Consider the following 26,702-nt stretch of genomic DNA (forward strand, 5'->3'; position numbering starts at 1 on the left):
AACCATAAAGAAAATAATAAAAATGAAAAATGAATAAATAATGAAAGCTGATCTTTGACTTTTGAACAATAGTTTAATCAAAATGAAGACGATTTAGAGGCGGGAATTCCATTCTGATGGAAGATTATGAGAAAACACAAATTTAAATCAGAATTTCCCAACCTGGGTCCTGAACCTGCTTTGGCAAACTTCAATATAGCAGGTGTCTTACTTCAATATAAGGGCTGTTCATGAGCTGATTAGTTGGATCAGATGTGTTGGGATCATTTTTAAAGTGGAATTCCACCAATGCTTCAAAATGTATGCATAATTAAAGGGTTGAGACGTAACCAAAGTCATTCAGAGTGGTTTGGTGTGAAATGTTCTGTTCTAGAGAAACTTACTGGGTCAGAATTGTTTGCAGTGGTGGTGACATCCAAACTGTTTAATGCCTCTAAATTCTATGCCAAGGGAAGTTTTTACATTAAATGTCTGTTTCCTGAGACACAGTTTTAGCATAGTTTTTAGAGGGTTTTGGCATAAAATGTATTTTTTACGGTGTATTCAGAGTGGAGGGACACAGGCAGAGTGTTGTAAGGCAACGTAGTCCCCAAAGAAAACACAATTTTTCAGATGTACCACAATTTTACCATGATTATCCATATAAACTCAGAGGACACATGTAGGTTCACCGGTTGTTTTGGATAGTACATAAAATGGCTGTGGTGTTCATCACGACCCCTGGTTCCCATCACCACCACCACCGTCATGAATTCCGATTTGGTAAATTTCTAAAGCGTTTCACATCAAACCACTCTGAATGACTTTATGTACATCTCTATCATTCAAGTATACAGAAATTAAAAAAGAAAATCTATGGAATTCCTGTCAGGTTGACTGTAAACAGCACTTCTCATGCTGCCTCCTAATCTTTTGCTCCTTGGATGCCTCCTTGTGACTAAATTGGGCATTACCTTGAGTGGCAGACCACCACTACCAGCCTATACACACCCATCAGCCATAGCATTAAAACCACCACCACGTCAGTGTCACTGCAGTGCTGAGAATGACCCACCACCCAAATAGTACCTGCTCTGTGGTGGTCCTGTGGGGGTCCTGACTATTGAATAAAAGGGTGAAAGGGGGCAAAAAAGTATTCAGAGAAACAGATGGACTACAGTCTGCAATTGTAGAACTACAAAGTGCTCCTATATAGTAAGTGGAGCTGATAAAATAGATTAACCTGTGGAAACAGTAGTTGAAAATACTCTTTTAGCATGTTTTTTGGTATAAATTACATCAGTGTAATATAACAGTCTTGGCATGATAATATTAGCTACAAGTCATCAATAAATTTTATCTCCCTTATCCAGTGATGGACAGTAATGAAGTAATTCGTTACTGTATTTAAGTAGTTTTTCGGGTATCAGTACTTTACTGAAGTATTTCCATTTTTGGTGACTTTTACTTTCAGTCCACATTTCAAGGTCAAATATCTCACTTTTTACTCCACTACTGATTTGACTATTTCATTTTATAGTAAATTCATTTTGGCTAGTTTATGTTTATGAACAGAGACCTACAGATGCAATACAGTAAAGGAAAACTCATTTGTGAATCTGTGTTTAAAGTTTTTATTAAATTTAAAGTAATTTTTATTTAAATTAAGTTGCAAATAAATCTTAAACCACAAATTTGCTTGTTTGCAAAAAAGTTATTTCATAACCACGTGGTTTTACCTAATGGAAACTGTTTGCCTTCAGTGTTTGTGTTGATGATAATTTTAATTAATAATACTATAATAATACTAATTAATGACATTCTATTAAAAGACTGGTTTACCAAGAGTGACACTGGAGTATTTTCACCTAAAATGAGTCAATGAAGCAGGACATTAGAGCCATAATTAATCGTTTAGTACTTTTACTTTGATACTTAAGTACATTTGAAGGCAAATACTTTAGTACTTTTACTCAAGTGGAGGTCTAAAGGGAGACTTCTACTTTTACTGGAGTAATATTTTACCTTGGTTATCTCTACTTTAACTCAAGTACATGGTTTGTGTACTTCGTCCACCACTGCCCTTAACGCGGTCCGTTTAAAAGGACCATTTTCAACTCTTCGTATTGGAACAACGCCACTAAACGTCCACTATATCTGTCCTTCCGTCAAAGTGCCCCACATAGGTCGCATGAGCGTCGTTTAGAACATAGCTAGAGCGAGTCGATTGATGGAAGTCAAAATCGACCAATCAGAAGAGAGAACCTGAAGCCAACTACCCAATCAAGGCGCTCCAACCGGCGGGAGAAAGTTAACAGAATGACCCGGATGTGTACACAACGAACAAAACTTTAGCGCGAAAACCGGAGCCGGGACAAATGACACGATATATAGAGACACTGTGGATTACTTTTATATAAACACACATTTTGAACCGCCGCAGAAGGACAACCACCGCCAAAATGGACGAATATGATGAAATGTACGGAATCGAGGACGATTTTGAGCAGCAGTTCGCGGACGAGCTGGAGGTGATGGCTGAAATGGACTGTAAGTCCGCTCGGTAGTCCTCCCTGTAGTCCGCTCTGTAGTCCGCCTTGTAGTCCGCCCGCTAGTCCGATGGGGCTGGAGTCGGCTTCTTGTTCGAATTTGCCCGTTCCACCTTAAATGGAGCAGCGATTACATTCTGGCGCCTGAGGCGAATAAAAAGCTGACTTTAGCTTCTTTGTAGTTTCCTGACGGCCGAGAAAGCCACGGCAGTGCAATATAAACACATCAAAACATTTTATTCTGTATGTTAAACGAGTCTCAGTGACCTCAGTATGTGAGGGACAGCGAGCTGTTCTGTTGAGCTCTGTGGGAGTAGAGGTTATGTTAAAGGGAAACTCCACCAAATTTTTAAAATTTCTTTAGAATCCAGTGGTTGAGACGTAAACATAGTCATTCGGAGGGGTTTGATGTGAAGTGCGCTGTTCTAGAGAAACCTAGCTAACTACCTGCTCAGATACAGTACAAAGCTCCTATCCCATCCCATCATTGAGGAGCAGGTGACTCTCTGGAGTGATGGAGCTCCATCCATTACCTTTGGGATGAGTTGGATTGATCCAGAACTGACCATCCAACATCAGTACCTGACCTCACTAATGCAAGCTGTGCTGTATTCTTCTCTGTTTCCTGTAAGCAGTTGAGCCGCCTTACCATGGAAAGGTGTCAGAGTTCCGCAACAAGAAGTCTGCGCCACAGACGTTTGAAGACGCTCTTACATCCGGGGACTTGCCGTTAAGGAACCCAGCTGCAGACACATCGGCCTTAGACACAGCAGCAGCACCGCCATGTGATGGAGAGGAGTCACTGAGTGAGTTGACTGAGATGTATACTGAGTTTCCAGCGTATTATGTATTCACTTGATAACGTAGAGGTGGCCAGTATGACAGTATTGAATGACCAAAATTGTCCTGATTAGTTGGATTTATTGTAGCGCAGAATGTAAAATGCTGAACGTAAAATCTTTGCATTCATAGTGTTTGGTAGTAATTAATTTGGTGAACCATGATGTTCAACACACACAGTAACGTTATTGTGGACACTTTGAATTATCATCCACTCAGTTTAGTTGAACAAGTTGCAGTTTTACCAGAGATGCAGTTCAGCTCTGCTTTCAGAAGCTCTCACTGTGCTGTCAACAGCCACAGCACAGCAGAAGGAGGAGCAGACAGAGGACCTTTTCCACCGTTGTTGGCCTGATGCAGCATGTAATGGAAACTAGAAGGAATTAGCATTATTGTCATGGATGTTTTTGATCAACAGAAGCTACTGATAAAGTAAAAGTTTCCACATTTATTACTGATGGATGACGTGGCGTGTATGTGATGATTTTATGATACAGTGCGGTATATACCAGTTTTATGTTGGAGCAGTATGGGTACTAGTAGTTCCTTCCTTGCTGTATTTTATGTTGGAGCTGCTTGGTAAAGATCTTGGTAAAGACCTCAGCGCTGTATGGCAGGGTTCCCAATTCCAGCCCTAACTGCAAATAGCCCTGAATGATAGTTATACACACTGTCCTTATGTGGGCAGTTAGTCTTTTTTTTTTTTCCCCCAATTCTCTCCCCAATTTAGTTGTATCTAGTTCCACCCACTAGTTAGGACTCCCCCAATCACACAATACCACCAGAGTTAGGAGGGCGAAGGCCAACACAAGCTTCCTCCAAGACGTCAGAAATTCAGAACATGTGACGCTAAAAAAAATGTAATTTTTAAGAAATGCAATATTTTGATAAAAGGTTAGGTAATTACTGTGATTTATTTTTTAACAATAATTCTAAAACCTCAGGAAAAAAGTAATGTACACATGCATATCATGTCTCTTAAAAATGTATTCATGTATTATTGCCCACTCCTACCTACATTCGTTGGCCATTTTCTCAGCTGTCAGTTGTACTCTGTAGGTCTACAATGCCAGATTCTAGAGGTCTAGAGATCCTTTAGCCTTCAGAGCTCTAGATGTTCTACACCAAGACTGGCTGGCACGCTGCTTATATTGACAGAAAGATATGGGTGTAAGTATGTCTAAAACATTTGTCTCTCTTCAGCCCCGAAAGCAAAGAGGCGCAAGCAGGACGTTGCTAAAAAGCTCCAGTTTGATGCCACGCAGGATGATGGCATCACTCCTCCTTCCTCCCCTGAGGTGTATGAGAAGTCAGACAGGAGCAGGTAAAAATCTGTTCATGTACAGCCTCACAGTGCATAGTGTATAGAAATGTCAACACTGTTCACTGTTAATCACTGATGTGTGTATTAGTGATTAATGAAACACAGTGATGGGATCAGATGTAATATGAGTGTATTTTGTTACAGTGCGGTGTTTCTGTATCCTTGGCTGCTTTGCTTGATCAATTCTAAATACTTTAACAGAAACAAGTCTACTGTTTATCTACTAACTATTCTACCTGTTTACATCAGTAACATCATGCAGTCATACTGTTAAACAGGTTACTACTTAATCCAAGTCACTTTATTCCACAATTGCAATGTCTGTGTAACTATTTGATGTTATAACTTTCTGTGAGGGATCTTCTGGAGGCACTAAACTCTTTAGATGTCTGGTTCCTGTCACCACCACTGTGAACAGTTCTAGAGTTTCTCCAGAGCGGAGAATTTTACATCAAACCACTCTGAATGACTTTGTTTATAACTTAACCATTTAATTAGCAAAATTTTTGAAAAATGAGTGGAATTCCTCTTTAATATAGTTTTTCCAATAACTACAGCGCTCCATTCCTCTCTGTAAGAAAATATTACAGCTCTGTTTGAGCGATATGTATTTTTCAGAGCCACCAAATGATGCTTTGGGAATGTTTTGAGAGTTTATAGGCCTAATTGTGGTTGGCGTAGTGTAGTGGGTAACACCTTCTACGCTGTAGACTGGGGTTCAGTCCTCCGCCTGGGTAAGCGCCCTACACTATACCAATAAGAGTCCTTGGGCGTCTGCCCAATGCCATAAATGTACATGTAAATTTGGCAGCTGCACTAAAAACCTGCATTTTATAGTTTGGCCACACGGTGGTGTTGAACAGTTTCCTTACAGTAAAGCATACTTGAAACCTTACAAAACAATCTCAGTTTCAGTTAATCTCATCATTGCTTCGTCACTGTTTTTGTTCAGTCTCTCACATTAGTGCTTGGTGCAATAATAATAAAATAAAAGTAAATAAAATAAAAATAATATTAATCACCTTCCCAGCATATCATCCAGACAAACCACAAAGCTAGCCCAGAGACCCTCCCTGCTACCGCATTTCATTCAGAATTAAGTCACGATGCAGACTTTTTTATGGATTCTTCCATTGATGTGAACATCATTTCATAGCAAAATGAAGCATTTTAAAATCTGTTATTCTGCCTTTGTTGTGAAAAATTCCCTCTGAAGTTGTGGTATAGAAGGAAAACGCACTGACCTTTTAAAGACATTGGTTTCCTGTCTGATCTCTTCGCAGGCCTGCGTTTGCGCTGTCTCTCTCTCCTGATAGGCCACAGGTTGCAATGACGGCCAGCATGTTGGACATCAGTGGCCTGGCAGCGCTACAGGAATCGCCTAAGAGGGTGACCACGACAGCTCGTCATGCACAGAAACGTCCCCCGGCAATGGGGGATTACATCACTGTCACAGACTCGATGGGCAACAGAGTTTATCTTAGCAAGAAAGAGGAGGAGGATGACAAGGTGCTTATTTCCACTGGAATAAATTAACATTGATATATGTAACCCTACAATTAACAACAAACATAGACCCAAAAATGAATGTTTTATTGCTTTTAGTTTTTCAAAAATGCATGTGTCAGTTAGCATGTTTGTAACTTGGCGTAACGTAGCATGCTGGCAGTTTGCACATACTATTTTAACAAACCTTAATGATAAAAAGAAAGCCTCTAACTAGGGCTGAATAATTTGGGGAAAATATCTAATTGCGATTTTCGGACATATTGAAATTGTATTTTAAATGCATTATTTTCTGAAAAATTAAGCTGCACGCCTTTTTTTTCAACAAGAAGACCAGCATAAACTTTTGGATTCATAATTTGAATGCTGAATGTAATGTGCCAGACTGCTGACTCTTACGGTTGAATTTCATCAATTAAAACTTCTTAAGACATTGTTAAATAAGGCAGAACTTAATTGCAGCTCTTGTGGTTTAAAAATAACATTTTTTCAAATTGCGATTTCAATAAAAAAAAAATCGTTATTCAGCTCTACCGCTAACTGCATACGCTAGTGTTGCAAAGTTTGGAGTCAGTATTTTTCAATGAAATGAAACTTTGACATGTCAAATGACATTTTGTTGATTTTCTAAGTGAAAAAGTTAAAACATCCTCTACAGAGAACACAGTCCTGCTCATCTGAGTGTATAATTACTGTTTATTTGTTAATTGTTATTTGTCTTGTGTCAAAAACACATAAAATATGGTTGTTCCAAAGTCATGGCACATTTTATATTTTCACTTTTATTTCTTTCTCAAAATGTTAAACTCTAATTTTATATAGAGTTATATAGATATATGTGTGTGTGTGTGTGTGTGTGTGTGTATAATTTAAAAATGCCTGTTGCCCTTTACATTGGTTGTAAATTTCATGATGAATGGACTAGAACAAACGACCCAAAATTACTTCTGGTTCCATTGACTTACATGTAATTACATTACATTACTTTTTAAGGAAGGTTTTTTTTCCTTCTCCTGTGAAGTTATAATTTTGGCGATACGAGGTTTTCTTCCGAAAACAGCGATATGTAATGCACATTTTTTTCTTTGCATAAACATATACACTAATACGTGATATATATGTTTTATATTTTTAAGGTACCAGATCCACGTTTTTTTCGGAATTCCCAGAGTGCACTGGGACTCCTGGCTGTACCCATAGAGGTCCTCAAAGAGCAAGTGGCTGAAAAGGTAAGACAGACACACATGTATACACCAGTACTTCTACCCAGACAGTGTGTATTCTAACGGCTGTGCTTTGTCTGCAGCGTCACCGGCAGTTGGTGGAGGAATCCCAAAGGCTAACGGAACTTTTGAACAGGTAAGTGTAGCTCAAGTAAACACATCTTTTCTTGGTTAGAAATCATCTCAGAATGTGTTGGGATTACTCTTGGATCAGCGCAGTCACTGCTCCTTTTGGAATCCTCCCGCAGTCTGTTAGGCGTGACTTCGTAGCATGAGGTAGAAACCTTCTGCCCCTCCTTCCCAGTGGATTACAGAAATCTTCACTTTGCTAAACTGCTGAAAAATAGGAGCTTGGGTTGCAAACCTTAAGGTATTTTCTTGATTGATTGTCATTAACGTTGACAGACAGCTATCGATTAATCAGTGGCAAATGTTAAACAAGCGAGGCCAATCCATGATTTTCCTGAAAACTCAATGGGGGTTCCGTTTGCCGGTTTTCTGTTTTCAGTCCCGCTAGAATTCCTGTAGCAATAAAATTGTTGGAGAGCGTCCTCCTGTATATTTAGCTCTAAAATAAAAAGGAAGGGATCATATTGTATATTGACAGTATATGTAGTTGCGGGTTTTATGCTCCAGTGTGTCAGTTTTTTGTCTCTCCACTGTTTTTAGTGGTATAGATCCAGAGCTTCTAGCAGAAGAGGATACAGAAGATCCTGGAGAGAATGATGATGGTGCTGTGGACGAAGGCTCCTCCTCTCGTTTATGGGTGGATCGCTTTGCACCGCAGCATTATATGGAGCTACTGAGCGATGATGTGAGTGTTAAAACTTACATTTAGTCAAATTAAATTGAGGGCAATACAGCAGCAGAAATCAGATAAGCAGGTCTCTTTTAGATACTCATACAGCTCAACATGTTTTGAGGCCAGTGTGTGATGATTAAGGCATGCATTTGCACAATGCTAAGCTTGTCGGCTGCCACGGGTGGATGATCAAGTTTGGTCCTAATTGGAATTAGACGATTTTCCTTCCTAACAAGAGATCAGCATTTGGGCGATTTGGACAGTAGATATACAGGAATGTTGCAGCTTGGTACTGCTTTGCTTTCTTCTATTCTGTATTTGTTTTAAAATGGTTGAATAGGTATGTGCGCTTAAATTTTTGCTCAGCAGTTGCTGTCAGCTGAAATGTGTCAAGTTCAAACACCTCTGTTGATGCGCAAATGTGTTTAAAGCTGTGTGTCTTTGTGTCTCCACAGTTCACCAATCGTTGCCTGTTGAAATGGCTGAAGCTTTGGGACACAGTTGTTTTCGGCAGGGAGAGGAAGCAACGACCGGCTGCTCCAGAGGTCAGGTCGAATATTCCCAACGCACAAAACCAAAATCAAGCTCAGCGCTTCAAAACTAAAAGCCAGATCACTGAAGAGATACTGGAGGCAGAGCTAGACCAGTACAAAAGGCCCAAATATAAGGTAAGAAACACAAAAAGCCAATTGATTTTTTATTTATTTATTTATTTATTTATTTATTTTGTGCTTTTTTTTTTTAGTTACTTTTTTGGCATTAACTTAGTTTTTCTGTGGCTTTGCTGAGCTGTTCTTCTCTCTGTTTAGGTAGCACTCTTGTCTGGCCCTCCTGGTTTGGGAAAGACCACGTTAGCGCACATCATTGCCAGACATGCAGGATACAATGTTGTTGAAATCAATGCTAGGTAACAGATACACACACACATGCATCAAACTACACCACTGAACTCCTTTCTCACTGTGTCCAACAGGCTCCCATATACTAATGTTTACATGTGAATCCCACACCTTGAGGCAGTCTAGTGCTGTTTATTGAAATAAAATGATTTTATTCAGGTATGATGTGGGTCTTTTACTATTAAAAAATATGTGCAACCAATAAATCATGATTTGCTATGTTGGTTTTAGAGATGAGTCGGAAAGTTAGAATTTTCATACAGCTGTAAAAGTTAAAAAAAAAAATTAATAGTGAAAAGGGTTTTAGCTTCCTCTCTTTAGCTGTTCTCTAATGTAATATTATATTAATTATATTAATATTAGTTAATATCACATTTAAGAACCATGAGAGGTCTAAACTCTATACACCACAGGAGGGCAGTAAAGAACTCATGTCATACATTCTAGTCCGAATTTTGTTATCTGTTGAGTCCAGTGGTTCTCAAACTGGTCCTTAGCGAACCCCCAACAGTCCATGTTTTTGCTCCATCTGTATGTGTTGCAAGTTATAATAATATTATTATTATTATTATTATTATTATTAAGTGCCGTCAAGCCATTTCCGACTCCTGGTGACCGTATGGATAGTGTGTCTTTAGAATATACTGTGTTCTGTTTGAGTCTTAAGGCTTTTCACTGGCTGGTTCATGATTCCTCTGCTTGTGTCCATCCACCTTATAGCTGATCGTCCTCTTCCTCTTTTACTTTTGGCTCTTCCAAGCGTAATTTTTCAGGTGAATTAGTTCTTTACAGAATATGTCCAAAGTAATATGGCTTCAGTTTGGTTATCTGGGCTTCGAGTGAAAGGTTATGCTTAATTTGGTCTAGGATCCATTCATTTGTTTTCTTTGCCATCCAAAGTGCGTTGCAAGTTAGGTTGGACCGTCTGGGTGCGATTTGAGAACCACTGGTTTAATCAAGTGAAGGAAACATAGACAGACTGCTGTGTTGGTTTGAAATGTACCTCACAGAAGTGCCGCGCCATACAGCAGAAAGTACATAGCGCAGCTGTAGCACGTAGGAAACGCCACAGAAAAGTTGCACATAAACATCAGTCTGAAGCCCATTTCTAACTGTACTTGTGTAGATTTAGTGAAATAAAACCTTCAACATTAGAGAATTTAGTAACACTTTAGAGCTAAAAGGTACAAAGTAAATTAATAATGAGCTCTACAAAGTTTAGCATGGTTATTATTTGATATTTACAGATTGAGGAGGTTTCTAGTTAAAGCGTCTAGTGATTGTAATATTGTTCCCTTTCGTTTTGTGTTTCAGGTAAAATTTACCTTTTAAACAAATTGGCAGTAATTTGTTGGCAGTTTAAACGATGATGCATATTTTGAAATCTCTTACTGGACTCTCTTAAAAGAATGGTCTGGCAAAAATTCAGATGTACACAATTTTCCACTTTTCCCCAGATGTACTCGATCGGCCAAGTCCAGTTTTGCTTTTTTGGTTTAGGACTGGAGCGGTGAAGCTAACATTCCTAGCAAAGGCTAGAACTCAGTCACCCAGATAGCCTAAATTGTTTCTGGTAAAATACACCCCCAAAACCTCTTTTAATTTCCTCCAACTGCATCCAGGGTTTCATTAGGGTTGTGCAGACTTGTTGGTGTGGATTAGAAGCAGTATGACGTACTGTAAGCTGAAAAAATGATCAAAACTCTACCTTGTAACCACTTTAGGCAACAGGGAGCAGGAGTGCTGTAGTGCCAATCTAGATCAAGTGCAACTTTTTCAAACTTTCTCCATAATTAATTTCTAGAGAAACACACTGACTCAGATTGTGGTTATAGGAACCAGACATCTGTTTAACGCCTCTTAAAATCCATTATTTTTAAATGCATTCATGGCAGAGGCAAAAGTGTTGTGAGGCAATATAGACTCCAATGAAAACCCATGTTTTCAGATTTATAAATATTTTATCACCATCATTACATGTTTAAACTTTGAAGACACATGTAAGTCATTTTGGGTAGCACAGAAAATGATCATATTTACACTGTCAACATAACGACTTCTGGTTCCTAGCACCACATCGCAGTGGTTGAATGCATAGAAATTTTGAAAAAATAGTGGAGTTACCCTTTAACACTGTGTTTAAAACAATGTTTTTTGTTTTTGTTTTTGTTTTCTTTGTCCAGTGATGACCGCAGTGCAGAGCTCTTTCAGAAACGCATTGACACCGCCACACAGATGAAGTCAGTGCTGGGAGCGAATGAGAAGCCAAACTGCCTTGTGATTGATGAAATCGATGGGGCTCCCTCTGTAAGACCCACCTTCTGCCTCAGAATGCTGCCTGAAGCTGCTTGTGTTGTTACCTGTTTATTATCTCTCACTGTCTGCTACTCTGTCTGATTGGCTCAGGCTGCCATCAACATCCTGCTGGCGACTCTGAATAGGAAGGACAGTCGGGAAGGAGAGGAGTCGAGCTCGAATCCCTTAAAGAAAAAGAAGAAGAAAGAGTCTGTATTGCTTCGGCCAATTATCTGCATCTGCAATGATCTGTAAGCTCCTCCTATCCATCACCTCTAGGTGTCAGCTAAGAGTTCGTAAAATCAGGTCAAGATTTAGGTTGAAATTTGATTGGCTGTCTGTCTTAACAGTTATGCTCCTGCTCTGAGGCCCCTGAGGCAGCAGGCGTTCCTTTTAACTTTCCCCCCGACGCAGCCCTCCCGCCTTGCGCAAAGACTGACAGAGGTAATGCTCATATACTACAAACCCAGTTCCAAAGATGTTGGGACAGTAAATAAAATGCAAATTAAAACAGATAGTGGTGACGTGTAAACTGTCGTTTACAGGTATTTAGTTGAAAACAGCGCAAAGAAGAGATATTTAATATGTTAGCATATCAACTTTATTGATTTTTCCAAATTTGATGCCTGCAGCACATTCCAAAAAAAGTTGGGACAGGGATATTTGTGAAATGAGACTGTGGAATGAACCTGTTTTGGAACTTACCACAGGTATGCAGGTGAACAGGTACCAGGTGATGCAAATTATTTTTGGGAAAATGTTGCAGGCATCAAATTTAGAATGAGCTTATATACGTGTATATTTTATCTTTGTTCTATTTCCAAGTGAAAACAGGACAAGAAGGATTTGCACATCATTGTTGTCTCTTTTATGTACGTTTTACCTAATGTCCCAACTTTTTTCTGCTTCTGTTATTGTAAATGCAACCTATCTTTTGTGTAGATCGCACGGCGACAGGGAATGAAAGCAGACACAGGCACTCTGATGGCTTTGTGTGAGAAAACAGACAACGACATTCGCTCCTGCATCAACACGTTACAGGTAACGTGTTTGCAAATGTGTGTGTTTTGGTAAATCAATAGTTTGGCCAAAAACAAATTCAGTCAGTCAGCCAAAGCATGTGTGGTGAAACTTCTAATTTTGCACGGGAGCTATAAGTATTAAAACCTTATACCTCACCAGTGAGCACTGAAATCATCACACACGTGCCTAAAATTGTCTGATTCTTGCTTATGTGGTTTTGACACTATTTGACGTACTGCTACTTCTGTTTTGTCTACTTCTGTTTTGACTATTTATCTGTGGTGTTTTTAATGGTAGCAGTAAATTGTACAATGTCAGAAACCAGATTAAGGTGTTGTTAAAACCTTTAAAAATATTGTAATATAGTTTTAATGAAAACATTGTGCTATAATTTGTATTGTTTACCATAAATGGAATGTGTTCTTTATGTGTGCATGTAGTTTTTACATGGCCGTGGCCAAAAGCAGTTGGATCAGCGTGTTGTGAGTTCTATGTGCGTTGGGTTAAAGGACCAGAACAAGGGACTTTTCTCGTTGTGGCAAGAAATCTTCCAACTTCCTCGATTGAAAAGGTACACATTAATTTGTACATGACATTTCATGATAGAAATATGATGATATGTGAGATTTCTTACATTTTTATTTTACTGTTGTCTAATTAACTGGAGTGAATCGAGTTTTCTGACTCATCTATTTTTGCTGGTCTATTAGGAAACGGATTGGTGGAGATGTATTTGGAGGCCTTGAGGAGGTGGGGCTTAAAGATGGAACTCAAAGACTTCAGCACATCCTTCACCTGGCCTCGTCCAATGGAGAGCATGAGAAACTTACACAGGTACATATTGTCGCTGTCCAAAGAAAAACATTTATCTTTTTTTTTATTTTTTTATTTTTACTTTTCAACATCGTATAAACAGACCATATCAAACACATACAAATATATCTAAATATATATGTATTTACTGGTTGAAATTTGTCCCCAGGAGTTTTATTATAGCCCTTATACAAGTATAGCACAAAAAAACGTAAACCAACCTTACGTTACTTTAACCCATGTAGCTGAGTGGCCAATCAGGGATGTTTCAGTCACGTTTTAAATGAAAATGCAGCACCATTGATCACCTCCTGCTGCCTAGTCTTTTACATCTGAAGTAGTCCATTTTGTTTCCAAGGCAGTGGACATAAAGGAACAGCTGGTCCTTTGGGTTACACCTTAGCTTAAAATAGGCCAATTTTTAACCTTTCATTCAAATGCCACAGCTTAGTGCTCCTCCCAGCAAAACACTACACATGAGTTTCCTGGACAAAAAGTTCTGCATACAATTGTGGCAAGTTTTCAAATCTGTGAATTGGGTCAAAATGATCTGCTAAATACCAGTTTTTCATTATTTAAAATTAAAAAGTATTTTGCAGTTATATATCGCTGTTTTTGGAACACAACCACATATCTCCAAAATGACTTTACATGAGAAGGAAAACTGGTCTCAACTTTAAATGCGAGTTAAAAGAACTAGATTTTTTTCAAGTAATTTTAGAGCTTTTCTGTTGGTCAACTGATCATGAAAGAGCTGCTGGCATTTTCAACTTCTTTAAAAAAAATGAAAAAAAGCACATAACGATAAAAGTGGAGATACATATCCATATGTCTCCTTTTTTGCGAGTGTAACACCGACCATCACTACTGCCATCATTAATATTACTGCTATTGTTATCTAATAATAACTATTAACTCTGTATTATTACTGCTGTGAAGAATCCTGTGGGCTTAGTGAATATAGTTCCTGTGATTTATATGCTTGCTTGCTAATAAAGTATCGATCACAAAAAATGGAGATACAAGGTTTTGTTCCAACGGCAGAGAAATTCGGTTTATCTAGGACAGTTTCAGTTTGGGCCAGAGGGGGGCGACAAATGTTCCTTCACGCATTAAATGGTACATCAGAGGTGCCAAAATATAACTGCTGCACCATTTAAAGTTAACTAACTAGCCTACGTGGATAAGGTCAGCCCAGTAAAAGTAACGTTAGGCTACATGCTGTGGAACAGAACGCCTTATGAAAGAGACAGATAGTTCAGTATAGTAAAATTAATGCAGGAATGAAATGAAAGCAACAAAATGGTAAGGATTCAGTCCAGTCGCCTCTAGTTAGTTGTGAATTTGACAGTAAATTTGCTTGCTTTAACATCTAAAATCTTCATACCTGTTATAACCATCATAATGTTTAATGAAGAAACCTTTACCCAGTGGTGTTTCAGATGTCACTCAGGCACTTAAGACCCATAAATGGTGACAAAACCTGGGAAATAGATCAATTATTAGAAGTGAATTCGAATGTAGGCAACATCAAAGGCGATACATTGAAAAAAGTTAAATAAAAAGAAGCAGTAAGTAATAGAGACTTAATAATATTCATAAAAGCTTTATTAAAAGCTTCCTTTTTTTGGATTTATTACAAAAATTTAAATATATTTTACATCAGTAGAGAAGAGTTCTTTTCAGTATATACCAGGACATTCTTCCAACATGGCTGATCTCCCTTTTCATCACCTGCTGAAAAGCATGCAAAAGTTAAATCTGTTCATGCAAATGAATGGAAATCATTCCCTCATTCCCTCTCTGACCTACATGCATTCTCATTCTCATTCTCTCTCTCTCTCTCTCTCTCTCTCTCTCTCTCTCTCTCTCTCTCTCTCTCTCTCTCTCTCTGTGTCAGGGCCTCTATGATAATTTCCTCAGTATGAAGCTGAAAGACCCCGGGCTGTTGGGGGTGTGCGCCGGCCTGGACTGGCTCTGTTTTTCAGACCTCATGAATGAGTGCATTTTACACGGACAGAACTACTCGCTCATGCGCTACCTTCCCTTCTTGCCTGCTGCTTTCCATTATTTATTTGCGGCCAACTCTGTGCCGCGCATCAGCTACCCCAACAGCCACTACGAGGTAAGACTTTATTGACCTATCCATGCTCTGCCCACAAATATATTCTTCCATAACTACTGTTGTGTCCACACTGTCTGGCCAAAAGAATGTGGTCACCTGACCATCACACCTATATGAGCTACATCCCATTCCAAAACCAAGGGTCCCTCTTTGCAGCTATAACAGCCTCCACTCTTCTTGAAAGCTTTCCACAAGATTTTGGAGTGTGTCTGTGGGACTTTGGACCCATTCAGCCAAAAGAGCATTTTTGACCAAGTTGAACAAGACGACCTGGCTCGCACTCGACATTCCAGTTCGTCTCAAAGGTGTTCAGTGGGGTTGAGGTCAGGGCTCTGTGCAGGCCTCAGTTCCTCCACACCAACCTCATCAAACCATGTCTTTATGGAGCTCGCTTTGTGCACAGGGGCAGTCATGCTGGACCAGGAAAGGGCTTTCACTAAACTGTCGCCACAAAGTTGTCTAAATATACAAACATTAACATTACTCTTCACTGGAACTGAAGGGCCCAAACCCTGAAAAACAGCCCCAGCCCATTATCCCTCCTCCACCAAACGTTGCTCTTAGTGAGTAAAGTTTAAGAGGTCAAGGAGACCATCTACAGTACATAGAGTACTTAGAACAGGGCTGTCAAACTCACCCACTAAAGGGGCCATATTAAAAATATCCCAACCAGTCTATGTGCCAGAGAAATTTTTTTTTTTATTTCATTTTTAATTATTGTTGTAATGGCCAACTGGCCATTGTTTCATCAAAATACGCAAACACTTCAGCAGTAAAATATAGACACTTGCAGTAGACCTTGAAATATTACATGGGCACTTGAAATATACAAAATCTAAATGTCCCCTGGAGCTCGGTCTTTTAAACCTACCTTTTTGCTTGAACTAGGCACTTGGCATCTTTTCTTTGCTGCAAGTTCATTAATAATTGGGCTCAATCTCTGAGCTAACGTTAGGTGTTTATATTGGCTGAACTGCAGTTAGTGTGTTTGGTGATATGACTGATGTGGAACTTTGTGGAATTGAGGTGTAACTGCTGTCCCATAGATTATTGTTGGGGTAGGAGAGTCTGAGAGCACATTATGTTGCAGTGCATGCTGGGGACTGAAGTGCAGTGCATTGTGGAACAAGCTAATATTAATAGAAAATTAAAATCCTTTTCTGGGCCAGATAGGATTGTGTAGTGGGCCTGGTGTTTGACACATGAGATTTGGAAAATAAAGCATTTATTTCTTCTGACCAGTCAAAGTCCAGAACTTTCTTGTTTATCAAATAAACATCCTAATTTGTAAACTGCATAAGACACTGTGTCAGGTGAACACTTGCTACAAAAGAAATGTAACTATAAATGGCTATAAACCCTGCAGTAGCCTCTAGCAAAACACATAATTTACACAAGATATTGAGGTATGCTATTGATTTTATTTTATTGTACCACCAAACTAAACTGTCTGTTGTTCTAAACACCTATCAATCCACTTCTTCCAGCCAAACACTGCACAGCTGAGATATATAAGTTGATGAAATGTTGCATGTGGGATTGTAAAGCTGTCGGGTAACTTTTACACTTGAACATTTTCTAGGCTCTTACAAAAACTCAGCACACCAAGAATGCTGTCATTTCCATGTTGGCTGAGATCCCTCCTGGAATACGGAGTCGAATTTGCCAGAGCACGCTCTGCTTGGACTTCCTCAGCCTTTTGCTGGAACTCATCTGCCCCAGACTACGACCGGTAACTGACTGTCTGAGCGAGTGCGTGTCTGTATGAGTGTTTTTAGGTAGTAAAGATGTGGTGAAGATGATATAACAAGCAACATAAAGAATTACATCTGGCCTTCGTTACTTCTCTGCTACTTTTACTGTGTATCTTCCTTGGTCTTTTATTGCATTTTATGATATTTTAGCATAACATTATATTGATATATAACGTAAAGGTCTTTTTTGTGCGTTTGTTTGGTCTTTCAGGTAAATCCTCAGCTGTACAGCGCCAGGGAGAAACAGCAGCTTTGTGAGCTCATAGATACCATGATCAACTATAATCTGACCTACAGACAGGATCGGACACCTGAGGGCCAGTATACTTATGTACTTGAGCCGTAAGTAAAAACACAGTCTTATGTAGATCTATGCATTATGTACTACAAGCAATCCTGTGCATTGAATTGCCATTTCATGCAGGTAGTCACTGTCATATTACGTCAAATTACTCAAATTAAGTTAAACTCCAATTATACTGCCAAAGTCCTTTAACTAGGGATGCAAGGATACATTTTTTTTCCCCTTCTGATACCAATACCAATACATATACCTCATGATTAAGTTTCGGCCAATACCGAGTACCGATACCAGTACTAGCTCTGTCTAACCTAACTATCTAAAAAGTGCTGATACTTATACAAGACCACTTTCTAAATATTTAAATATTTAATTTTGGTAAAAGCCGTTTTCTGCATTTAAAATAAAGCATACCAAGGAAGGAAATAAAGGTACATTGGTGAAACTTTAGAATGGCAGCTTTAGAATTTTTGTTTATCACAGGGCCCTTAATTTTTCCCATAGAGAAAAACAGTGCCGTAAATTCACGTTGCTTGTTTAATCCGTCTTATTAAAAATTTCTGGTTACTTGAATAAACGTCAAAATAATTGTTTAATATAATCGATAGTCACATTCAAAGTGCAATGCTATTTGCTCTTTTCAATGGAAGGAAACCACACCAAATTAGATGAGTGGCTGATGGGATGCTTTCTATGCTAGAGGTGTTCAAGATGCACCCTGTGTGATTGTAGTGTCCAGACTGTGCTGATCTTTAAATTGTGTTAAGGATAAGAGAGAGGAGTGGAGTCCTATAGTCAGAGTGCATTTCTGTGCTTTAAGCTTGATCTAATTGATTCACTTCCTGGTGGTACTTTGACTTAGAACCTAATCCTGATCTTAATCCTATGCCTAAATTTAATTCTGCTGTATTTTTAGTGTTTGGAAGAGGCTCACTTGGTAGTGCAAGAGTCATCTATGGACCACTTGTTAAATACCCATCATATTTCTGATTATGGGTGCCACGTTAACACCCTGTTTCCAAAAATAGCAGCTGTGTTATTTTCTTTACATTAAGGGAAATTGCGGTTATTTTTCAAAATCCCTGCATATTTCACTCATTAAAAAAGTAAACAAAGTCATTCAGAGTGGTTTGATGGGAAATGGTTTATTGTAGAGAAACTTACTGACCCTTTACAGCAGTGGGGAACCAGAGGTCGAAGTATCAACAATTAAAATATAGCCATTTTATTTACTATCCAAAACCACCAGTGAACCAACATCTATACCAAGGGTTTTTATATGTGACGTTGATTGTGGCAAAATAGTGGTAAACCTTTAGGAGTTTTATTAATTTTGTATAGAACACCCAGTATGTACCTCTCCACCATGAGTGGATTTAAATACATGCATCTCAAAACTATTATAAAGGTAAAACAATTTCTCTTTTTTTTCTCATCAAGAAATCCAGCAATTCTATGTTTTGGAGCTTAAAACACTGAATGTATTGTGCCCCAGTGCCAATTCACAAGCTCTGTGTCATTAGGTTCAGTTTCCCCAAATAAAACATAAGACAATGTTAAAAAATATAGGACACAATTAAAATTATAGTTCTTGCAATTTGAAAATTGCACACAATCGTTTAACCCCTATGTGTCAAACACAAGGCCCGCGGGCTAAGTCAGGCTCGTGACACAGTCCTATTCGGCCCACAAATTTATTTTAATTTTTTATTATTATTAGCCCGTTTCACCCTGAGATGCACTGCAGTCCCCAGCATGCACTGCAACGTAGTGTGTGTTCTGACCCCCCTTCCCCCCACAACAACCTATGGGCCAGCAGTTACACAAAAAGAAAAGATGCCTGGTGTCCAGTTCAAGCAAATGAGTAGTTTTTAAAAAACTACCTAAAACAATACATTTTATTTAGGATTATTTTTGAATAAGTATTAAGTGTCTATTTTGCTGTTGCAGTTTTGGCGTATTTTGATTAAACAATGGCCCGTTCGAGTCATGGCAAAATGTTAAGCAAAAATGGAATAAAAACACAGCTGACCCACGGATCTGCTGAGATTTTTCAATATGAGCCTCACTTTATTTGGATAGTCCACTATAGTCCCCTATAGATTATCTACAGATGTTCAAATTGTTAACAAACTAGCTGTTGAAACTCAGTTGATTCTAAACAGTGCTGGGATTAGGGTTAGGATTTGGAACAGGGTTAGGGCTAGGACCAGGGTGAGGGTTGGGTCTAGGTTTTGGGTTGAGGTTAAGGTTAGGGTTAGGATTAGAGCCAGGTTTAGAGTTGAAGAAAATTATGGTCAATTTAGCAGATATTAAGTTGAATGTAACTTGAAAGTAAATGAAGTATCTACAAAGCATCTAAAGTGGACTATCCTAATAAAGTGTTACCTTAATATGGCCCTTATAGTGGTTGACTTTGACACCACTGGTCTAACCTTATGTCCCAGGCTTTAGGCAGCATATATGTATGTTTTGTGTAACATATTCCTGTGCTAGTACAGTGCAAAAGTTTTAGGTACCTTAGCATGTTGTTTAAAACCATTTATCTGGACAATAAATGTGTTTTTGCCAATAAAAAAACTTTATTTCATTAAAATAAAAGCATAAATACAGCAACAAGTGTATCATTAGAATAAATAAACATAAATACAGTAAAAAGTAACAAGAAGTGTTTATTTTGAAAAAAAGTAATATAATAAAGTTTGAATTAAGAATTTATTCAATCCCTTGAGCAGAACACTTGATTTAACATAATGAAGTATTTATTACAAAAAACACATTGAGATACATAAAATCACTACTTATTGTGCTAATAATATTTGTATTTATTCTATATTAGTGTATTTTTAGCTTTAAACCTAATTGCACATCTAATTGTACTGTAGCTTTTTAGAGGCATTAAAGTCTTTGGCTGTCTGGTTCTTATCACCACCACTGTGAACAACTGAGTTGGTGAGTTAGTCCAGAATGGCGCATTTCACAAATGACTTTGTTGTCTTAACCATTTATTTACGTAGAAATGAAATTGGTGGAATTCCCCTTCTAATTTGTTTGAGGGGCTTTGGTTTAGCAGGTAATCCATTTTGAACAGAAATAACAAATTCTTTCACAGAAAAGATGACTTCATCCCAAGGTCATGCCTGATTTCTTTGAATGTTTGGCTCCATCGCTTTTGAGCTTTGCTTTTCCAAATCCTGTCCTTTTGCTCAAACAAGACCTGACCTGACTGTAATACAACACATCTAAGAAAAAACATCCATATGCAGAAATTGTGATGCAGTCCTGCTTTGGTAATAGCTGTTTGTGGATGAGCTGGTAGATTACGTGAACGTTTGCTGCACACCAGCACATGCATGACCACGTTTTGGTTCAAAACAATTCACCTGTGCTGTACGGTGAGAGAGAGATTATGTTGTAGTTCCAGATTAGAGTGCTTTCCTCTCTCTCTCTTACCCCGTTTTCATTGATTCTGTCACGTGGGATGCAGGAACTTCTCATTCTTCCAATGCCGCTAGACGCTTGGTTTCCGAGGACGAGTTCTTACAGCTGTTGTTGGGAAACACGCAGATGTCTGGAGATGTTCTTTCTTGAAGATGTACCGCTGCACTCCTGGACTTTTTGTGTAAAGGAGCCAAAGGAAGAAAGCTGTGAAAGGAACACAAACAGATGGAAGGATAAATGAGAAGAAAGCCAGAGCTTGAATAGGAGAGCTGGTCCCTAAAGTGGAATGGAGGATCCAAACTCGTACGCCCTGTTTGCATCGTGCCTAGATGGTGTTTGTGTTGGTTAACTTGTGGGTGTCTCAGTGTGTTCTGGTTTGGTGCTGATGTGTATACATTTTGCAGCATGTCCAATATATTCCTATGCAGAATTAGGATTTGTATCAATATTGGTACTAAGAATACCACTAAAAAGGTTTTTGAGTGGTTTAAAATTAGTTTATTAATTGTTATTAGTCCAGGACATAGATACCTTGAAAACCATTAAAACGCATAAAAACCTATTGCTTGCCAAATAGTGAGGCCACACTCATCTATACTGTTAAACCTCAGATCTTGCTGGTGACTTATAGTCTTATTTTGTCTTCTATCAGTCAGCGTCATCAGATATTCATATTTATCAGATATACTGTCACTGCTGCCCTTGTTTATTTATGTGTTACAAATAATAAGGATTTTAAAATGGTTTTTGACTAATAATTTTGATTTTGGGCTGCACAGATGGGGTAGGCCATATGACAATATTTTTTGTTATCTGTTGTGCTTTTCAGAATTTTTGTGTTTCATGTACATTGATCAGCTGCAGGTTTCATTTCAAGCAGCTTAAATGAGTCCTGTTGAATTTGATTTAGGGCAGGATTTATGTTAAACATTAAAGAAAAATTGTTGCACTTGTAGTTCTTGATTATGTTAAATGGTCTCTATCAGAATATTGTGATATATTTTTGCCATATCGGCCACTCCTATGCACCAGTGTGGCATTTCTGGGCTGATTTTTAGCTTCATTGCATTTCACTCTAGAGGTGAGCAATATGACAAAAATGTAATAACACAACACAATATTTTTTCATGATACGCTGTCTTTATTGTAATATTTCTATAATCTATATTGTAATTTGCACTTTTTGTAGGCCAGGGGTCAGCGACATGCAGCTCCTGACATGAAGCTCACTTTTACTGCCCTGTTGCGGCTCCACAGCAGAATTAGATTTGTAGGTAAAGGTAAAATAATCCTCTTTTACAGTAAAATAAAGCTCTTTTACAGTAAAATAAATGGTCTTAAACACTGGAGTTAATGTATAAATGCTAATTCACCCTTTAACCCTGAAGATCAGCGCACAGACTTCTAGTTAGCATAGCAATGCAGATGACAGTCTTGCTTAGCTAGTGGCTAACGAAAAGGCACAGAGAAACATATCAGACGAACATTGATGATTTGGAGACGAATGGACTTGTTTGCATTTATGATCACTCCGGCTGGTTTCCTGATAATTTTCATCTGCAACAAGAAACTGTTAAACACTACAAAGTCGTGAAGCTGAAGTCAGCTTTTTGTTCGAATCATCCCGTTCCACCTTAAATGGTGCAGCAGTTACATTCTATATCCATTTAAGGTGGAACGGTAAAATTTGAATGAGAATCGGGCGATTGAGAACCGACTTCAGCCTCATGAAAAGTCAAACGTTGAGAGACATTTTATAAGAAACTATTCTACTTTTGAAGAAAGGTTTCCTGCCAGAGATGCGAGAATTTTTTTTAAATTGTCTATTAGTATGCAGCAGTTATGCTCTCGTGTTATTGACATGCACTCTCAGTTGTTGGGATTTGAGCTAGCAATCTTCAGACAATGGGGCAAAACATTGGATGACCCTGTTAAATTTCTTTTTGATGAAATGTGCATCTTTAATATGCCTACAAAAGCTTATTTTGATGATAATATTGTCATATTCCCACCTCTAGTTCGCACTATGACGAATATGTGAAGTGCAGTGTGTACTGCATATATAAAATGCAGTGGCAGGACAGGTTAGCACTTATTGTGTAGGCGTTAGCAAAACAGGCTGTTTATACTTTATCTATAGTTTGTGAATGTGTTCTCTCTGATTTTCTGTATGTAGTAGAACCATGCAGCATTCCTTCCTGCAGGCCCGTTGTGAGCAAACGCTGGTAACATCCGATTGGGGAGTTCCGCTGCTCATTGCTCTGTTGCTCCTCCTGCTTGTTTATGCTTTCCTCTATCTGCCTGCCCTCTCGCATCGAGCGCAGCTTCAGGAAGCTCTCATCAATCACACGGATGCTTTTACTATGACGACTGACAAGCTTGACTGAAACGTGACTCACAAACGTTCTACCGACCATCACTTAGTCGGGTCAACCTACAAATTTAGTACTGTTTCAGTTCACAGTATCAGCTCCCATATGCTGCGTTCATGAAGAACACAGTTTCATCAGTTCCTCCAACAAAGCAAGTCTCAGTTTTACAAATACACCACTGTGATTGCCTCAATAACCCTGTACAAGCGGGATACAGAAAGGACTATTTAAAGCCACCCTTAAATACCTTTTTAGCTTATTTTTTTAATTTTGTTTGAAAGCCCAAGCAAGAACCCTGCGTTTTTACAGCAGCCCTGCTGACTTTCTTCCTTCCAAGGGTAACGACGTGCAAGCATCTTTCCTGGACTTTTAAGGAAGGACAAGACTTTATGGGTTTACAGTGGAGATCCTAGTAAATTTGCATTACCTGGAGAACTTCCCTTCGGAAGAATCATTTTTATTCGTTTGATCAGCTCTTCTGATGGATATCACAAGGTGAAAACACTTTTCCATAGCAGAGTCTCAGCCCTCATTACTGATCGCTTATTTTGCTTGTGTTTTCAGAATTCCCACTATCATTTCTTGCAAATTTCCAAGTATTACCATGCAGTTTTCTCTGTTTGTTTGTTTGTCTCATAGGATGACTTGTTTATTTTTTCCACACACTGGTCGTCTGCTGAGTTACGTAAGCGGGTTTAGTGAATTCAGCTGCCGTCTGCGGGTGTGCAATAGGGATCATGGACTTAAATGTTTTGCCCTATAATAGGCCTGTGCCCAGTGATAGTTACCAGTTAATTTAAACATGTTGAATGAATTGATATTGCTCATGTTGGGTTCAGTTTTAGGAATCATCTGAAAATTATCAGCCAAAAAAGTGTAGTTGTTTTATTTATTATTTTGTAACATGGTTGTTTCTGTTATTGTTATAAATATTATTAGGCATGTAAAATAACCTCTGTGGGAAGTACATGGATAAGAGGACTCTTGTTAGCGGTTCAGACCTACCCTGTACCCTGTACTCTGTGCGTGGTTTTGGTCTGATGGTTAATGGTGTGTGTATGTGTGTTTGTGCAGACATGTGGAGGATGTGGTGCGTTTTCCTGGTCTGCCCCCGCGGAAGCAGCTGACCTATCAGGTGAAGCAGCTGATAGCCAGGGAGACGGAGATGGAGAAGATGAGAAGGGTCGAGCAAGCCCACCAGAAACGCAACCCTCAGAGGGTAAGACACTTTTGGCACACAGTATCCTGAATTCCAACAGATTTGCATGAGAAACATTTATTGTTTATTGATTATCAATTAGAAAATGGATAAATCTGGTTCTAAAATCTTAAAATCTAAAAAGTTTGGGAAACCCATATTTAAAATCATTGGCTACCTGTTACTATTAGAGCTAGGCCTTCAATGTGGACAGCATAGAACACACAAACTCCACAGGCTTAAATAAATAAAACACTTCCTTACTTTCCTTTCTTAGACAGAGGCAGTTGAAGGGGAACAACAGGTGAAGAAGTCAGAAACAAAGAAGCAGACGAACAGGAACCACCAGCAACGACTGGAGAACATAGTCAAACAAACTGTGGTGGAGAGCAAGGTGAGTGATCTGCACCATACTGGATTACAAACCACAGCAGCCATGCTGCACTGATTGCATATTCATTCTGCCACAAATCTACAAACTTGCAACCTCATTGTTCTTTCAGACTTAATTGTTTTGGCCATCGGTTCTGAATATGCTGCCAAGGCTTTTCATTCTTGCCAAAGCAAGGGATATCCTTGTATGTTAATTGCGTTAGCTGTTGTTAGCTAGTGTTTTGGCATAAACGAAATGCATCGCAATCCTTCTAAAAAATCCCATTAAAGCACCTGAAATCCTTTGCACACTGCTGCTTTAAATTATTACCCACTACAAATCCTCACCCCTTGACCATAAATACACGTAAGCTAGCCTGAAGGTCTAAACCTGGGATTAATTGGGTTAATAGAGGATCAGTGTAGAAGCATCAACTGGATGTTTTGATGTGGGGTTATGTTGATGTACATGACAGTTTTTGTTTTTCCCATGTTTTTACAGCCTGAATTGGATTTCTTTGGACGAGCCATTGTTCCAAAAGAGAAGCCTGCGGTCACCACAGCAACAGGTTGGCTAGCACTCTCCCTCGTGTACTTACGTGTTTTCCAGCACATTTACTTTGTATAAACATAAATATGACAAAATGTTTTTATAGGGCTGTCAAACAGTTAAAATAATTCATCGCTTTGTTTTGTTTAGTCACTAATTGGTCTTACTTGCTCAAATTTGAGCCTAAGGAAAGATGTTTTCCCATTTAAGTGCATTAGAGCTGGGCGATACAGCAAAAATGTAACGTCCCAATTTAATGCTTTCTTTGTATTCAAACATGCAGTTGAGACGTGTTTTTAAGTACTTATGTCCAGCACATTGAGACATATTGTGATGTAATTTATCACAATAACGATAAATATTGTCATATTGCTCAGATCTACAGTGTGTTTTTATTATAGGGTTCTAAGTAAACAAATTAAGCTTTTCAGAATGTATTTATTACTTTCAATAATTCAATAACAATAACGTTATCATGTGGAGGTTTACATGAACGTGAACATGAAAAATCAGATGATTTCCATTTGGGTGAATGCAGTGTCCAGGTTTCACCACTGACATTCAGTGAGGGCAACAGAGGTTGCACGTTACAACTAATGAGTGTATATATCATATATACAGTCAATAGTTTCAACTTCTTCATGACTGGATTTTTTTCTAGTGGAGGCTCTTGAGGGGAACTATAGCTTTCCACTTTTGTTAGTTATAATAGTCTCCCATAACCTCCCACAGGCACAGTCCAGTGTAGTCTGATGAAGGCATTGGTTCAAAAGACGTTTTAAAAGCTGTATTTGAAGAAGAGGGCTATGGATTCTATCAAAGCAACATACAGTGTGTAGCTGGGCATCAGTGTACATTATAACAATGGTTATAGAAGGATATATTAATATATACGGAGGATAAATTGCATTAACAGCATTAAAAACAATTAGCAATGTTAATAATGTAACACGTTATTAATGTGTTAACGTTGTCGGCTCAATGTTTTCTTATTATCACTTACTCATTGTTTATTTTTTCCTCCGTAACTCTGTATTTGACTCATCTTTCATTTCTCTTACTTGTCTTGTCTAGGTGAAGACGGTAAAGTGAACGGGACCTTGCAGATTGGTAAAGCTGTGGGAAACAGCGATGTGTGGTTTAGGTTTAATGAGGGTGTGTCCAATGCAGTGCGTCGGAATGTGTACATTAGGGAGTTACTCTGAGCATTCTAACTAATATATGAGGAAAAACAGACCTTGTCGGAACATGACCCAAGCTGATAAATGTTTGATATTTGTACATGTAACTATAATCTTGAGTAATAAACTGTATTGTTTCATAAAAATCTCCAGCA

At 38.6% G+C, this 26,702-nt stretch overlaps 1 protein-coding gene across 2 annotated transcripts; it reads left to right on the forward strand.

The window, feature by feature from the left end:
- Positions 1–2,308: 2,308 nt before the first annotated feature.
- Positions 2,309–26,702, forward strand: chtf18 (CTF18, chromosome transmission fidelity factor 18 homolog (S. cerevisiae)). 2 transcript variants are annotated; one of them, XM_036562628.1, is made up of 22 exons: positions 2,309–2,529; positions 3,161–3,334; positions 4,572–4,692; positions 5,976–6,201; positions 7,335–7,427; positions 7,505–7,557; positions 8,091–8,235; positions 8,679–8,891; positions 9,033–9,130; positions 11,306–11,429; positions 11,529–11,668; positions 11,768–11,861; positions 12,360–12,458; positions 12,881–13,011; positions 13,151–13,274; positions 15,154–15,378; positions 16,961–17,110; positions 17,344–17,474; positions 24,321–24,465; positions 24,722–24,838; positions 25,319–25,385; positions 26,441–26,702. In XM_036562628.1, exons 1-22 carry the CDS (start codon positions 2,442–2,444, stop codon positions 26,569–26,571), a joined length of 2,889 nt encoding a protein of 962 aa, XP_036418521.1. In that variant the 5' UTR covers positions 2,309–2,441; the 3' UTR covers positions 26,572–26,702. The 2 variants fall into 2 exon arrangements, with proteins under 2 accessions (XP_036418521.1, XP_036418522.1); XM_036562629.1 differs by having other exon boundaries at positions 3,164–3,334.

Source organism: Colossoma macropomum, unplaced genomic scaffold, assembly GCF_904425465.1.
Source record: "Colossoma macropomum unplaced genomic scaffold, Colossoma_macropomum, whole genome shotgun sequence".
NCBI classification, from domain to species: domain Eukaryota; kingdom Metazoa; phylum Chordata; class Actinopteri; order Characiformes; family Serrasalmidae; genus Colossoma; species Colossoma macropomum.